Source organism: Artemia sp. Qi Xiang Cuo, chromosome 5 (genome assembly GCF_049724085.1).
Source record: "Artemia sp. Qi Xiang Cuo chromosome 5, ASM4972408v1, whole genome shotgun sequence".
NCBI classification, from domain to species: domain Eukaryota; kingdom Metazoa; phylum Arthropoda; class Branchiopoda; order Anostraca; family Artemiidae; genus Artemia; species Artemia sp. Qi Xiang Cuo.
Genome location: NC_142798.1, coordinates 77,187,177 through 77,203,909, shown reverse-complemented (window position 1 = coordinate 77,203,909; position 16,733 = coordinate 77,187,177). Strand labels below are relative to the sequence as shown.

The 16,733-nt window shown below is 37.3% G+C and overlaps 1 protein-coding gene across 2 annotated transcripts in view; it reads left to right on the top strand.

Moving 5' to 3' along the window:
* Positions 1 to 458: 458 nt before the first annotated feature.
* The window catches only part of LOC148952553 (protein spaetzle 4-like), a 72,421-nt gene continuing 56,146 nt past the window's right edge, over positions 459 to 16,733 (top strand). Inside the window, exon 1 of one of the 2 annotated variants that reach the window (XM_089089948.1) lies at positions 459 to 774. In XM_089089948.1, coding sequence (XP_088946074.1) covers positions 745 to 774 — 30 coding nt within the window. In that variant the 5' untranslated portion in view covers positions 459 to 744. The remainder of the gene's footprint in view (positions 775 to 16,733) is intronic. The other variant, XM_089089947.1, reaches the window with a different exon arrangement.

Here is a 16,733-nt window from a genome sequence, read left to right as displayed (position 1 = left end):
AATTAAACTTGCTCCTAACGCAAGTTTATCAGATCAACCTCTCTTGCCCCCCCCCCTAAATTATTTTATCGGATCACCTTATTTTGCGCCCCTCCCCCCCCAAAAAAAATCCTGGATCCGCCACTGATAAAGTATAATCAGTCGAAGGTTGCACGTACTGTCCATGACTCCCCAAAAAATTACCATGCCATACCGGTGGGGCCTACGCTCCGTGTTGGGAATTTCGGGGTTAAACTGAGTAGGAAAAGCTATTAGATATCTTAGCGGAAGTACTCATTCTGCTACTTCCTTCTAATCATTGGATACTATGATATTAATTCGCGCAAATGAAACGTCCTTGGGTATACTGAAACCCGTTTTCATCTCACCCAACTTCTTTCATTACTTTCACTGCTGGCTTAATATTTAAATCTGTTTGGCTCAAACCATGGTGCGACGGGTTTTTAACTAGGTCACAGTGAAATCATTGAAGCAACACCCAATCCCTACCCATTACTGCTACAATCAACACACTACCCAAGGAAGCTATAGCCTGTAACTGTGGTTTATGTGGTCAATTTTTTCTGGATAGCGAGTAAATCAGGCTAATATGACATGTTGAGTGGAATTGAATATGTGGAATAAGTCCGTTTTGAAGAGGAATGTATACTGAATTATGTCTTGTTGAGAATGTCCTGTTTTAAAGTTGTATTTAAAGGATATAAAGAATTTTGGATAACTTAAAAACGGAGAACATTTAGAAGAATGGATACTCTGCCGTATCTTCTTTTTATGGCAAGTTCTTATGATATTTTTATACCAATCCTTCTTTTACCTTGTTTTTGCCTTCTGGTTATGGTGCTTTTAGCTACTATAGTTGGTAGTTTCAGCTTTCCTGTGTTCTTTATTATTTATGCTATTTCTTCTGATTGTGTAGCATCCTTGACAACCTGACATTTTATATTTAGGTTGAGATGAGCTCATAAATTTTAAAATATTTCGATTTGGCCGCAGTCTATACTATAGAAGAACGTTCATACCGTGGATTTTATTATATTCATTTGTTTATGATTTATATGACTCGACTAGGCTAGCCAATCAATTGATAAGTTTTGGACTATTGCCAGTCTTTCATGAACAAATATTAGTTCCAATTGACTAAATTCAGTGGTACTTGTGTATTACAGTGAACACACTCAAGAAGTGAAGTTAGGTTAATCATAATAAAATATACCAAAATATATGGAAAATATAATGCTTTAGTAATCTAACAAAAGGCCACCATGAACGTATTATATTGTTGGTAAAATTCTATTACGTTTTTAAATAATGCCTAACCAACTCTATATATTAAATATTTGATTAAAATATACCTGAATAGTATTTTATCTAATTCAGGCTAAGCTGATTATCTCCGGGTGCACACAGAGAAACCAATTTTAAACAGATCAAAAACAACAGTGTGGTCGCTATAATCGGCAAGTACCAATTCAGTTTTAGTTATGGTCATCCAGCGACATTGTCGGTACTTCCGAATTATATGGGCCTTTACAAGGAAACCAGTCACGAAAAATCCGCCAGATGGGTTAATTCAAGAGACCGCTATAGAGTATATGCATTGCAAAGCGTGGTTTTCATTGCGTTTAGGATATTTAAACTGTTGTTTTTTGGGGTTTAGGGGAGGAAAAAGGTACCTAGGTTAGGCTACGTATTTAATATATGATATGCTTTACGCCCCCCCCAATGTGCAAATACAGAGCCCAAATTTGTTTCTAAACTATTATATATTCCTCCTTTTTTATTATATTTCATTGGCATTAACAAAACTTGATTTTTAGAAATGACCATATAATGTGTAAGTACCCATTATCTTAACGAAGGCAGTTGTTGGAATTTTTTAAAAATGTGTCTCCCATGTAGGGTCCAGTGATTTGGTTTGATTGGGGTTGATTTCCCCGGGGATCACCATAAAGAACGGATGGTCGTAGCAAGCTTAAGAAGGGTCAAATCGGCCGCAAATAATTAGTCTAGCGTCGTCTTTATAAAATACTAGATTAGGGGATTATCTTGCAAAGTAGTGGATCCAAAGCCTTAACTCCTTCCAACTCCAAACGCCACTGACCTTTGATGACCTTTTCTTTTATAAAGATGAAACCCTAAGAAATAAATCTACTGCTCAAATGAAGCACAAGAAAAGTGTTTTGAGCCTCATGCCTTTGCTCAACCCTGATTTATAAGGTGTTAAAGGTTAGAGGAAAACCTGATATGGCATAAAATTTTACGGCCGTATTTTGTGTTTTAGCGACCACATTTTTGTTCTTGAAATGAGTAAAACCGGTTTCTCTGTCTGCATTCAGAGATAGTTAGCTTAGTCTCTCTGAGATAGACTACTATGTAGGTATATTTTAATTAAATATTTAATATATAGGGGTGGTTCGGTGGGGTTAGGTATTTAAAGGCGTTCTGGGCGTCCTGCTTTCCATTATTATCTGTTCTAGTTTCAGTAATTTTGTTACTAAAGTATTATATTTTCATCATATTTTGGTATATTTCATAAGAATTAACCTAACTTCCCTTCTTGGGTGTGGTCACTATAACACGTAAGTCGCAATTCTACTTTTTTTAAATCCAACCATTTAAATATGGGCAACTTAAATTCTACTATTTAATATTGCATTTTAAAAAATAGAGCGAATGAAAAAGAGATTGAAAACCCAAAATGAAGGTAAAATATTGAAAACCCAAATGAAGGTAAAAATATTGTCTAGATAGGTATAGACCTGGTATGTTTGCAATCTTATAAGCCCAATAAATAAGAAACCGGCAGAGATAGTAGCTTGATAATATATTCGCACGATATATTCTAGGCCTTGGATTCATTCCTGAAAGTTTCATTCACCTAACTTAACTGCTTTCCACGATATCTGAACTTCAAGATTGTTGCAAATTGTTACACAAATTCCTCCCCGTTTTCCCCCTCCTAGAAGACATTCAACTTTGATGATTTTGGCCAAACTCCTTCATATAGCCTATGTGAAAATTTCAGATATAAATAAGGCCCAAAAAGTGTTTTGAGCTTTATAACTTTGCTAAAGTCTTTCTTATATTTGAAAGAAAATCCTAGGTACCATTCCAGATTAGAGACTCCTTAGAAGAAAACATCTTAATGAAATGAAAGCAGTACCACTAGATTCCATATTTTATGCTCTTTTCGAATACTATATCAGCGTTGCATCAGTGGCGGATCCAGGGGGCGAGGGGGTGCACCCCCCCTAGCGTAGTCTAAAGTAGCGTAATTTACTTGATTAAATAAGGTTTGCGTTAATTAAGGTTGCTCCTAACACAAGTTTATCAGATCAACCTATTTTGCGCCCCCCTAAATTTTTTTTCGGATCAACCTATTTTGTGCCCCCCCCCTAAAACAATCCTGGATCCGCCCCTGCGTTGCATCCCAATGTACCCCAAGTTATGCACCCAGGTACGCCAACAATTTTTTTGAACCCCCACTAAAAGTCAACAAAACTAAAGCTCTGGATTTATAATATGCCGGAATTTCCTATTTATAATATTTTCCTCTTTCTTGATTATAGCCCTTATTGACATAAGGAATTTTGTCTCAAATTAGAGTAGAAAGAATTTTACAAAATTGGCCAACAATAAATCAACAAAATCTTAAATTTTTACTTAATTAAATGCTGGGATTGATTTGCCGTATTTTCGTCTTTTATTCCGTTTTATCCTGAATTAATAAGCTGATTTTGTTTATATAAACTAAGTTGGGAGTACAAAGGCCGAAAGAGGTGCAAAAATTTTGATGCGTTGTAAAGCGAATATGATATTCGGAAAGAGCATAAAATATTGAATCTAATGGCATTACTTTATTTTAATTCAGATGTTTCCATGTAACGAGCCGTTAATCTGAGATGGTACCGAAACCATTCGAAGCAGTTGAATAATGTTTTCGATATTATAAAAGGAGACTAAGTAAAAATTAAGGGAAATTTTTGTGTTTTTTGCCATTCTTGAAAAGGATACGCCTGTCCAACTTGAGACAGGTTAACCCACCATCTAGAATTTTACTACGCGTAGTTCCAGCCAGGGGTATAGGCCCCTGGCTGGAACTACTATCTTCATAGAAATATATGTGCATGTCTTAACATTATTTAAGGGCCCAAAGTGAGGTCGTGTTCCTTCCAACTCCCCCGACCCCAACTTAGGAAATATAAGTGTGACGCACCTTTTTTACACATTCGGGATTCCAGGCATTTTTTATTTATTTCATCAGAGGCCCACGTAAGGTCCTTAAGCCCGAGCCCGCTGAAGCACTCCCTCGCCCACCCATCTTTGTTTATATACAAACGCTGCACCTCCTCTGAATCCTAATCAATCAGGAATGATTTAGGAAATTTTACTAAATGATTATGTTACCTAGTAAAAATCCCAAAAGGCTTGAGTGCTGATCGGGCTTTACTGAAAAATAAAGATATTTTGAAGCGCTTCTTTTTTTCTTTAATTTTAACTAGCTAAACAATTAATTCAACCAAACAATCATTATTTATTGTTTGTCATAATTAAACAATGAATTAAATTAAATTAAACTATAATCAAATTCAAAGTCACAGAAACAACGTAAAGAAGAGTTGCGCCCAATATTGTCTGTGCTGCTGTTCATTTATTGTGAATTTAGAGAGAAGAAAAGTTTATTTTGTACAAATTTTGTGGTTATTTTCCTGGCTTAATATAACTCAGCTTTTGTGGTGAATTATTGATGATATTTTTTTTTTGTAGGCGGAGCTGGAGTTTTTCCTCGTTATCAGTTTCCTATATTTTTTGTATTAGTAGACTGATGCTAGATTCTAACGGGAGGCGAATTTCAATTCAGCAGCCGACCGCCAGATAATTTTTTTTTAAGTGGATAAATCTTCGATTCAGTTTTGTTTTGGATCTGATTTTTTTTAATGTTTCTGCTGCCGGAAAAAATTCTAAGAATCTTTTTTCGAGAAACGACACATAGATCTACAACTAGCATTTGTATTTTGACTCGTGTAACTGACTGCGATTTTGCTGTGGAATGCCACATGGATTTCTTTTTTTGGGAGGGGGGTCAGGTTTGATTTTATTTCCTCTCTAATCAATTTCCAATTTTTTAAATGGATTTAGACATATATTTTGGTCCTGACAAGAGTCAGATTTCACTTCGATAGCCATATTTCGTCACCTAATGAAAAATATATGCAAGTTATTTACTTCTTTTTTGGATCCCAATTTTCTTATTATTTTTCCGACCGGCAATATTTAGTTTCAAATAAAGGATGTAGGCTACTATTATAGATAAGTTACAGTACCAAGAGGACGTACAATAGGGAGGCTGCTCTTTTTTAAATAGGTTTCAAAGCAATTTTTTTTCGAGAAATTTTACAGGTAGGTTTTAGAGAATTTTGCTCTGTCAGGGGCGAATCTCCAGCATTTTTATTGGGGGGGGGGGGCAAGAGGGTTCCATATCTCGATAGTCAAAGGGCATGGGATGTATAATAATTGTTTCTCTCCACATTATTGGGGGGCAATTGCCCCCCCCCTCCCCCTGCCACCCCCAAGTGACGCCCCTGGCTATTGACGTCTTCCGTCAGACCTTAAAGTAAAAACAAGAAGAGCTGATTCAAACAACAATGAAAAGAACAAAAAAGGCGCATCTGCTATTTCTAGATTTAAGCATAGCTTTATTTATGTTTTTATAAGTAAACATATACATTTCAGTGTTGTCTGCGTTTTTAAAAACTGCGTCTGGTATATATTGTGAAAAACATCTTTAAAGACAAAGAGGCAACGAAAGTATTATAATCTTTAAATATGGTGCGTGCACAGCTCACAGGCACAAACTCGGGAATGTATTTCAGGGAGTTAAATCTGCAGGGGCCCAAAAAAAGGCAAATCATTGTGAAAAATAAACGAAATTTCGGGGTAATCTTGAGGTTTGTTTGGGGAGGGGGAGGTATGGATCCAAGGGAGATAAGCATACAAGCCTGCCCCTTGTATAATGGGGCTAGAACGGACTAAATTAACGGAGTAAGTGAAACTACAATGAAATAGCTAAATATAAAAACAACCATGAACAGTCGTATAAAAAAAGCATCAAAAACTTGTTTATATGCATTTTTGTTGCTCTTTTTAGTAGTCAGGAGGGAAGGGGGTAAAACCGCATAACCCTTTTGGGTATGGCCTTGTCAACCTGTCTGCTTGGTTGCATGGAGATAGAAAAAAAATAAGTACACGTTATATTCAGCGGCGTCAATTCGCTAAATACAGAGGGGTGGCGGCAAAATATATTTTTCAAAATATAAGTGGGTCAAGTTTGTTGTTTTTCACTGTTTTCAATGAAAATACCAAAAAGGCACTTTTTAAATGAAACCATTCTCCAGAAATGTATTTTCAAAATCTGGGCGGGGGCCAATAATAGTAGGAGTCCCCCCCGCAAATGAAGCTCCTGTATATATTTAGAATTAAATGTTTAGCATTAAAAAAACAGCATACATAGACATCCACTGGCGAGAATCCGGTATCTATTACTTTTTCTATCTCCATAGCACCAACATTCATTAAATGTATAGGATGCAAACTGATATTTTTAATAGCAGGCTAAATGCGTAAATAATAATCATTTGCCTAAACCAAAATCAATTGCCTAAGCCAAAATCAAACCCGTCTAAAATATAAGCCCATTGGAGCTTATAAGCTGTACGAAATTAGAAATTTATTTCAGAGCGGGGGGGGGGGAGTATTTTTGACAAAGGTAAATTAGATGCTTAGAAATAGTGCGGATCTCGAGTTTTCAAGGAAAGGAGGAAAAGAAGGAATGGATCCCTCCCTCCCGTGTAAGTTCATGTCCAGTTTTAAAGCTCTATGTACCGAAGGTAAATTAAAAATACGGGAGAAAGATATTAAACGGAGATATCTGAAAGAAAAAAAAATCTAACATATGAGCTTGTGCAATAATCAACAGATTTGCAAATATTTTCTGGTACTTGTGCACTATCTGGTACCCACCGCTATAACTGTATCAAGGAAACCAGACACGAAACCCGCAAAAGGGGTATTTGCAATAGAGAAATGGAATGCAAAGCGTGGTTTTTATTGCGTTTACAATATTTAAACTGCTGTTTTTTAGAGTTTAAGGGGGGGGGGGGAGGTACCTAGGTTATGTTACGTATTTAATATATTCTATGCTTTACCCCCACCCCCTAATGTGCAAATATATAGCTCAAATCTGTTTCTAAACTATTATATTCATCCTATTTTTTTTTATTAGCATTAACCAAACGTGACTTCTTTTGTGGGTAGCATATTATGCACAAGTACCTATTTTCTAGTGGAAAAAGTCCACGACATGACAAACTTAGAACTTTTTACTCGTGGTCGACAATATTTTATTAATATAGCCCAACTGTACAATGAGTACCGACTCATCATAAATTTTCTCTCTGCTCTTCATTGTTTTGTTCTCGCATTTGCAATATTTGTCCAAGTCCAACCTGTGAAAAAGCAACAGAAAGGTATATAAACAAGTTTTTGATGAGGTGTTTTCATTTGTTTTTATTTTAGCTTCCCCCCACCTCTCGAATAAATATCCTGGATGTGCCCTTACAGATGCTCCGAATCATAAAAGCAGAGGAACCCACATTCTCCATTTTTCCAGACTACACAACAGCTTTGACTCATCATTCAAATCTGCAGGTGACAACTGAAACACGTGTTTAAAGCTTACCTGAGCTAAACTACATTTATTTAATTTACGATGAGTAATGAGAACCCTAGCCTTATTGTAGACCTTGAAACAACTCTGGACTTGTTTTGCAAATAAGTAGTTCGCTGAACTTCATAAGGGGCTGCAAGGGTGCGGCGATTTTATTGTTTGTTCACGAGAGTATTTACTAGTGCACAATGAAAAGCTGTCAAGTTCGGTACACCATTAGATTATATAAGACAATTTTGGTAATTGTATATTATACCGACAACACTCAAGAAGTGAATAGGTTAATCGTAATGAAATATACCAAACTCTGAAGTAAATGCAATACTTTAGTTACAAAATTATGGAAACTACAGCGGAGAACTATGGAAAGCAGGCATGGGCGTACGTAGCATCTTCTCTAGGGGGGGGGGGGCAGCCGATTCTGTGATGAAGGGTGGGGGGCTGAAATCATATTGGCAGTTCACAAAACCTTGCATTGCCAGCAAGTTCTATCATACCTATGAAATCTTTATTAATAAGTAGTCACCAAAAATCATAAGTCATCAATAAGCTTCAGCATTAATCAATCTTCTTGGATTAGAGCTAAATCTTCCCAAGACATTATGGATAATTGCTTCTTGTTTGACTTTTATTCCGTCATTCCAGCAGTTTATTTCCAGCTTTTTCAACCATCTACCTTTTATCAATTGCTTTTTTAACCATCTGACTTTTGTCAACTGCTTTTTCAACCATATCTAGTGTAAATTTGAAGCTCTAGGGCGGGCAGCTTCCCCCTCTGCCCTCCTTCCGTACGCCCATGAAAGCAGGCCTCCCAGAACGCATTATCAAATATCTAACCAAACCAACTCTACATATTAAATGTTTAATTAAAATAGTAGTTTATTTCACTCGGGCTAATCTCATTATGTCCGAGTCCACGCAGAGAAACTGGTTTTAAACAGATCAAGAACAACAGTGTGGTCGTTAATACACAAGTACCAAAAGTTTTTCCGATGAAAGTAGAGAACAAAGTTGAAACTTGAAACGAACTAAAAGTACTGCTTCGCAGTTTATGCAACACATATCTCCAAAACTAGCATAAATAAACGGACTCCAAGTGTGTAGGCCTGGTGTGGCGTTTTGCAGAACGCGACGTTAGTCCAACTAACATTTGATATTTCCCTAAATTCGTAGAATTCTGAAAAATCAGCGCTTGGTACTTGTCTGTTTTCTCACTCAAAATAAGCAAATCATAACCGATTCCAGAGAGGCAAATCGGTTTTTGTCAGATATTTGACAGCGCAATTCTTGAATGTGTTCCTTTTAACACACAAGTACCCAGCGCTTCATTAAAAGCATAAAATCGACACAAACAAACAAACAAGCTGCTCTCTTAAGAGAAGAAGATTCCTAACAAGAGCCAGCAGACAATAACAGATAGTTTATAAGGCTCTTCAATAGTCTTAATTCACCAAGGCACGAACAAGGGGACATTTTTTCGGGGGGGGGGAAACTCAGTTTCAACTAAAATGCTTATAAGGCGACACCTGAAAATTATATGTAAATTATGTTAAGGCTCTCCAATAGTCAATTCACCAAGGCACGAACAAGGAGACATTTTTTCGGGGGGGGGGGGCAAGCTCAGTTTCAACTAAAATGCTTATAAGGCGACACCTGAAAATTATATGTAAATTATGTTAAGGCTCTCCAATAGTCAATTCACCAAGGCACGAACAAGGGGACATTTTTTCGGGGGGGGGGGGCAAGCTCAGTTTCAACTAAAATGCTTATAAGGCGACACCTGAAAATTATATGTAAATTATGTTAAGGCTCTTCAATAGTCAATTCACCAAGGCACGAACAAGGAGACATTTTTTCGGGGGGGGGGGCAAGCTCAGTTTCAACTAAAATGCTTATAAGGCGACACCTGAAAATTATATGTAAATTATGTTAAGGCTCTCCAATAGTCAATTCACCAAGGCACGAACAAGGGGACATTTTTTTCAGCGGAGAGCAGCAATGAAAAAGCAAAATTTATTGATAATTTGAATAAGATGTGACAGGGAATTCGGAAAAATTTAGGATTTCGGGGAGAGTCCAGGCCTCGAAGCCCTCCTCCGTACATGCCAACTTAGTAGGCATTAAAGTATAACCACATACTGAACAAGTACTGACAAAACTCTCCAAAAGTGACCCCGCGTACCTCAGCGCCTCTAGAGGGTAAATGTTGTACTACTTAATCGCTCCCAGCCAATAAATTAAATTTAAAACAGCTTTTACGGAACAAGTATAATCACCTACGGAACTTGTGATTTACTCGTCAGGTTCGCATAGGTATGGAATCGTCTCCGGAGACGCGGACAAAGGGTCACTTTTTTGTGTGGAGAGGATAGGTTTTGCAAGTACTTGTTCAGTATGTGTTTATACTTTGGTAGGCATATACAATTAGGTTCCCTAAGAAAGTCAAACAAGCTCAGTTTTCACTAAAGCGCGTAAAACGCGACAACTGAAAATTATATTTAAAGTTTACCTGAGCTAAACTATATGATTTAAATAGGTACATACCTATCGTTATTTACGATCAGTAATACGAACCCTAGCCTTATTGCAGACCTTGAAAGCTACTCTGAACTTGTTTTGCCATTAAGTAGTTCGCTGAACTTAAGAAGGGGCTGTAAAGGTACGCCGATTTGCTTGTTTGTTTACGAGAGCATTTGTCATTGTAGAATGAAAAGCTGACAAGAACTGGTGTATGGTTGAACTACCTCTAAGGTTAGCAGCAGTGCTTTAAAGGGTGATTTGATACATAACCGGTAGTACCAATTCACAAAAAATTAGGGTGAGGGCAGGGACTTTTTTAATTTTAAAATGAAGATACAAGAAAAGTGATTCTCAAAATCCAGGGTGTGGAGGGGGGGTAATTTTGTGTCGTTTTTAAAGATCAAGGCACAAAAGGTAATTTTCAAAATCTAGGAGGGGGGGGGGGCAATCGGCACCCCTGTATGCAGCATACCATTTACAAGATAGCTGAAACACTAACAAATGAGATCAAGATTTTTTAGTTTTATAGAGAACTATAATTACGTTTGTTTGAAATCCAGTTTAATGTAGGCCTATATAATATTTGATTTGTTCAAGAAGTTAGAGAAATATTAGAAACTCTGAAATTAACTGCCCCCTGCCACGCATTGCACTCTCGGCCAAAGGCAGAGGATCAGGAGATTGGCCCATGCGTTACGCAGACCATTGATCGGCATGCGAAAAAGCTTTTTTTAAAAGAAAAATCCCAAAAACCCATAGTCTTCAGGTATAAATGGACCTAAGACTGTCCAGGAGGAAAAAAATGTTAAAGGTACGAAATTTGAGGCACATGGATTATCGTTTTGGACTAGGAATGTAATATTTTGATTACGTGTTGCTTTTAGTGTGTGGTCCAAGTACCTCAAACTTGCATTGACTACACGATCTGTTAGAACTTGCCAGTTATTTTATTTATATGCATGCTTGTTATATTTTTACGAGTTGGACAACAATTTCGAGGGGGATGGGTTCAAACCCCCTAACCTCCCCAGCTGGATACGCCCCTAGGTACAGATTTTAAGGTGCTTGGATTATCGTTTTGGGCTGAAAATGTGTTATCTGTATGATGCGTTGCTTTTGGTTCGCGGTCCAAGTGCCTCAAATTTACATTGACTCTCGGCTTGATCTCTTTGGAACGGGCCAGTTTTATTTTTTGGAGTTACATTTATTTCACTGCAATTTGTTTTCCTTCCAAAAAATAATTTTACTAAGTAAGCTTTGCTTAAATAATCGGTCACGTAAAGATAATTTCACAACCAGGAATCAAAAGAAACAAGCGTGGTTTGTTTGGAAGCTATTGTGGCTAGTTTTTTCATTTTTTAAAATCTATTTGAAAGAGAATTCAGGAAAGTTCACTTCAAAAACACCTTTTCTATTATATATGGCATATCTTACCCAAAATTTAGAAGCACCCACGCCTTGGAGCCATGCTTGATCACTGTTTATTACCTTGGTTTTTAGTATCCTAATCTTAGTTCGAAAACTTATTTTCCTATTCTTTTAAACTGTTTTTAACTGTGAAAAAATGACGTAATCGAAAACGAAAATCACGGTGCAATTTTCATGCCGCAATTATTTGATACTTAAAATCAGAATGCTACCCATAGAATCAGATGCGTTTGGCACAACCAAATTAAGCTTAAAACTCTTTAGTAGTTTACATCAATACTGCATTAGAATCTAGAGTTATATTATACATTAACACGTACTGGAATAATACATTTTTTGTTGGTCTGTCTGAGGTGGCGTTGGCTTCCAGCCACCTGGTGTACATGATCTCTTTGAGGGGGCGACCCCTCAGGTCTGTCATAATAGACGTGGAATAAATTGAGAGCAGAGTTCATTTATCTCGCGTTCTAGAGTAGCAGTCATCTGTAATTTTCTAGTTTAAGTGCCCCCCCTCCTTTAAAAGATTTAAGTTTTTGAATTTACAAATTGATCTATATTCTGATGCATTTTGGCTTTTTTGAATCTTTTTTAGAAGTTGCCAATCTCAAGGGAAAGGGGTTTTTGCGATACCTCTTATATGTATGCGTACGAATGGGGGAGGGGAATTAAGAAATTCAAAAGTGCATCTTTTAGGCAACCAGTTTTTATTCTTTTCGACAATCTATATTACTAGAGGTGAAGCCCCTCCTGTTTAAATGTATGAACGTAAGGCTGTACCCAGGCGGAGGGGGGTGTTAGGGGGTTTGACCCCCCCCCCCCGGAAATGTTTGTCCGACTCGTAAAAACATAACAAAAATGGATATAAACAAATTTTATATGCGTTTTCTGAGTATTTTTGTGTAAAATCCCCTCTGAATTTTTTTTTTTAGTAAAACCCCCTCCAAGCATGAACGTCTTTTTATTTTTGCTTCACCTAGCAAGCATTTTTGTTAACGTGCTGTATTTCCATATACCGTTACTCTGAATTTTAATTGATGTTCTTAGTTAAAAAACGAGGTCAGTTTCTTTGGATGAACTTCAGTTGTAGCGAAGATTTGTTTTTTAATGCCTTTTATTTGTTGCTAAAAAATCTAATCTATACCATAGCTATACACAATACAGTACAGATGCTATACTCCACGTCTAACAGAAAAGATGCTTGACCTCTGAAAAGGCACAGAAACATAGAGATTTTGTGACTCAACAACTTTCTGTTCATTTTACTGGTTCTAAATCATGGTTGCAGCGGCAGCTGCAACCTAGTAAAGAGCGAAACACGGCCCATAGTAACCAAAAGTTAAAAAAACACGTTTAGAAAAAAACTGCCTGGTGAAAAAAAAGTTCCATCTGACACTGATTCAGGAATGGTAACTATGGTTTCAGCTCGTATTAAAAATAAAAGTTTATTGAGGAAAGAAATTTATGGTTATTTCGAAAAGAGCCTGAAACCACTCGAAAATGTCGTCCGATCAAAATGAAACATGTACCATTGGAATCAGCATAGTCGAAAACCTTAATCAGGCAAATTACAGTACCCCAACCTTGAAAAACAAGAAAAATCACTTTTTTCTATGGGTAACACTGATCTGTCTCCCTTTTTTTCTTTTTTTTTCCAGGGATAGCGGTTTACCAGAACATCATAGAGAGATACTTAATGGCTCATTAGAAAGCTTTTTCTCACATCTACTTGCTTTTTATAAATTCCACAAAAATGGCACATTATGTGCCATTTCTCAAGGGGTGGGGCTAGCGGGCTCAAAAACATCGTTGACAGATGTTTAATCGCTCACATTAAAGTTATTTCTCATATCTACGTTTTATTTATAAATTCCATCAACTTCAACTGCCAAATGGCACTAAAAATGGCACTATTGATGCCATGTCCCAAGTTGAAAAGATAGGGGCTAGTGGATTGCCAGAGTTTCTTAGAGAGATGTTTAACGGCTGATTCAAAAACTATTGCTCATATCTATCCGAATTAAATCAGTTTTGCCATTCACAGGTTCCAAATAGTACAAAAACGGCACCTTTTGTTCCACTTGTCAAGTTGAAAAGCTCCGAATTGTAAAATGGTACCATTGTAATAATTATGTTCCAAAACCCTTAACTGGAGGTTTTCAAGGGACCCTTCCCGTAGACTCCCCCTCCCAGCCCACTTAATAAGGCTCATTAGTCTGTTGGGAGAACTTACTATAAACTCTTTAACATGGTCGGAATGAAACGCCAAAAATCATGTTTAGGAAAAAAACTGTATAGTGGAAACAAATTGCTATCTGACATTGATTGAGGAATAATGACTATTATTTTGGTTCGTCTTAAAAGTAAAAGTTTATTGCGAGAACAAATTTATGATGATTTCGAAAAAAACCTGAAACCCCTCGAAAATGGCGCCAGATCAAAATGAAAAATGTACCATTGGAATCGCCATGGCCGAAACCCTAATACAGAGAAATCACAGTCCCCCTCCTTGAACAACAAAGAAAATGACTTTTTCCTTGTTGTAGCACTGACGCATCTCCCGTTTTTTTTTCTTTTTTCTAGCAGGGCTAGGGGGTGACCAGAACATCACAGAGAGATGTATAATCGCTCATTCGAACGGAAATTAATTTTTCTAGTGTCTTTTTCAAGTGACCAAAAATATTGGAGGGCAACTAGTCCCCCCCTCCACTGAAGATCCCCTCCCCCCAAAGTCATCCAATCATAATTTTGAGAAAGGCATTTTGTTCAACATAGTTCAGAGGTCAAATATCTTTGGTTTTGGTGATGATACGACCCTCCGTACTCCCTGAAGAAAGGGCTGCACACTGTATCGGTGCGTATTTATATCACGCGCATCGGCGTTAGCGTATTGTTATTGGGCTTATTGGTATCGCATGTGTGTAGACAGATGTTTAATAGCTCATATAACAGATATTGCTCATATCTACGTGAGTGGAGTAATTTCGTCAAATCCTGAGGTGGGGGGGGGGCAAAGTTGGATCCAATTTTTCCAAATCAAATGAAAATGATAGTGAAAATGGAAAAATGTGCCATATATTACCATAGAGGCAAAGATATACTAAAGAAAACTGACCTGTTTCTCTGGATGCTTGAATTATGAAGGCTTATCTTAGTTTTCTTTTTCAGAAACGAAATTTCAGCCCGGGGGGGATGAGGTCTGGGGGGCAAACTTTGGTCTGAAGGGGGCAGTTGCCTCCCCCTGCCCCATATCAAATTACGCCCTTTCTACGCCCTTCCTATGAATTCCACCATCAGCGATTAACTTAAAAAGACATGGAAAATTGGTAGTATTAGTCTATGCCCTCTTGAAAGAAAAATTACTGGTACTTATGTATTATACAAACACACTCAAGAAGGGCTGTTAGGTTAATCATAATGAAAGATGCCATAACATGATGAAAATATAATACTTTAGTTTATATAATAATATAATTTGGGGTAAATATTTGTACATCCTAAATTATACAAGTCGAATGCATTCTGTCGCCCGTCATTTATCGTTGTGGCTATGAAATCGGTTTTCGCAGATCGTACATTCAGCAAACTTCTCCACTGTTTGGTATTATGGTTGCAGCGGTAGCTGCAACCTAGTAAAGAGCAAACCATAGCCCACTAGTGACTAAAAGCTAAAAAACTTTAAAACGGTCTTTTTTTCTTCTTTTTTTCGAGGCCTAGCGGGTTTCTAAAACATCAAAGAGATATTCTTAAGAGCTTATTCAAAATCTATTTCTCATATGTACGTGGTTTATATAAATTCAACGATCCGCAAGTGCCATATGGCACAAAAAAGGGCACTTTATGCCATTTCTCAAGGGGTGGGGCTAGCCTGTGTGCTAGTTCTTAAGGCGGTAATTGACGGGAAGGGACGTCCTTGCCCCCTTAGTTTCTGCTCCTGCCTAGGTTTTGAAAAACACCTTTTTTTGGTTATTCATTGAAAAAGGCACTTATTTCATTTGAAAAAAAAAATGGGTGGAAAAACGGAAAGTAAACTTTCTGGGAATGTGCTATCAAGTCAAATTTATAAAAAGTGACTAGGCATAAATACAACCTTCTAAATGTGCCCTTAAACAGCAGTAGAGAGGCCTCATGAACTCCGACGATTACACCACCCCTTCGAATCCCGATCCGGACACTTTTTTTAAAACTCCCACGATCCCCACGTGGTTTATGGTCCAAATATGGTCATAGAGTCCCTAGGGAGAAAGATTACGTAATCGGGCAATGACCTCTTTTTCCAAGGTCGATTTATTTGATGTTTCTATGTGTAATAGCTCCGGGGCGAAGGTTGCACATGCGCATTGAATTCTAACGGGAACAATGTTATTGATCTAGGACTTGAGGGGGAAGTGAATTTCCAAGAACTTGATTGCGTAATCGATTGGGAATGTCATGGTGTCCAGAAATAGTATTTGTTGTTGTTGTAAGTGCACGCTCTCAGCGAATGTTATGATCCAGAAATAGTATTTGTTGTTGTTTTGGTCATGTACATGCTCGAGGCGAATGTCATGGTGTCCAGAAATAGTATTTGTTGTTGTTACTCTCGAGCCAAATGTTATGACATTCCCGGAAACAGTTAGATCACGTGTTTCCTTCTCAGCCAATCAGCGAGTCGGATACATCCCCCTTCTCAGCCAATCAGAGACCTGCTTACATATGATTTTCCCCATTACATAACAATTCACCCTTGAGATTTCGTATATAACGGACACGCAATGTGATTCAATTATCAGAAAGTATTTTGACGCTGTGTAAACAATAATGGATAAATTTGATAAACTTGAAGCCTTGGCAACTTCAATTTACCATGTAAGTACATTTTTTATTTTCAAACGAATTTTCCTTGGACATCCTCCAGTATATTAAGATAAAACGTAAATATATTACTTTACCCCAAATCCCCCCCCCCCCCAAACCATACAAACATCATTATAATCAATGGAAAACATAAAATATATTCTTTTACCCTCAAAACCTAACCCCATCCCCCTTTGTTTTACAACCAAAATTCTTGCAAAAAGAA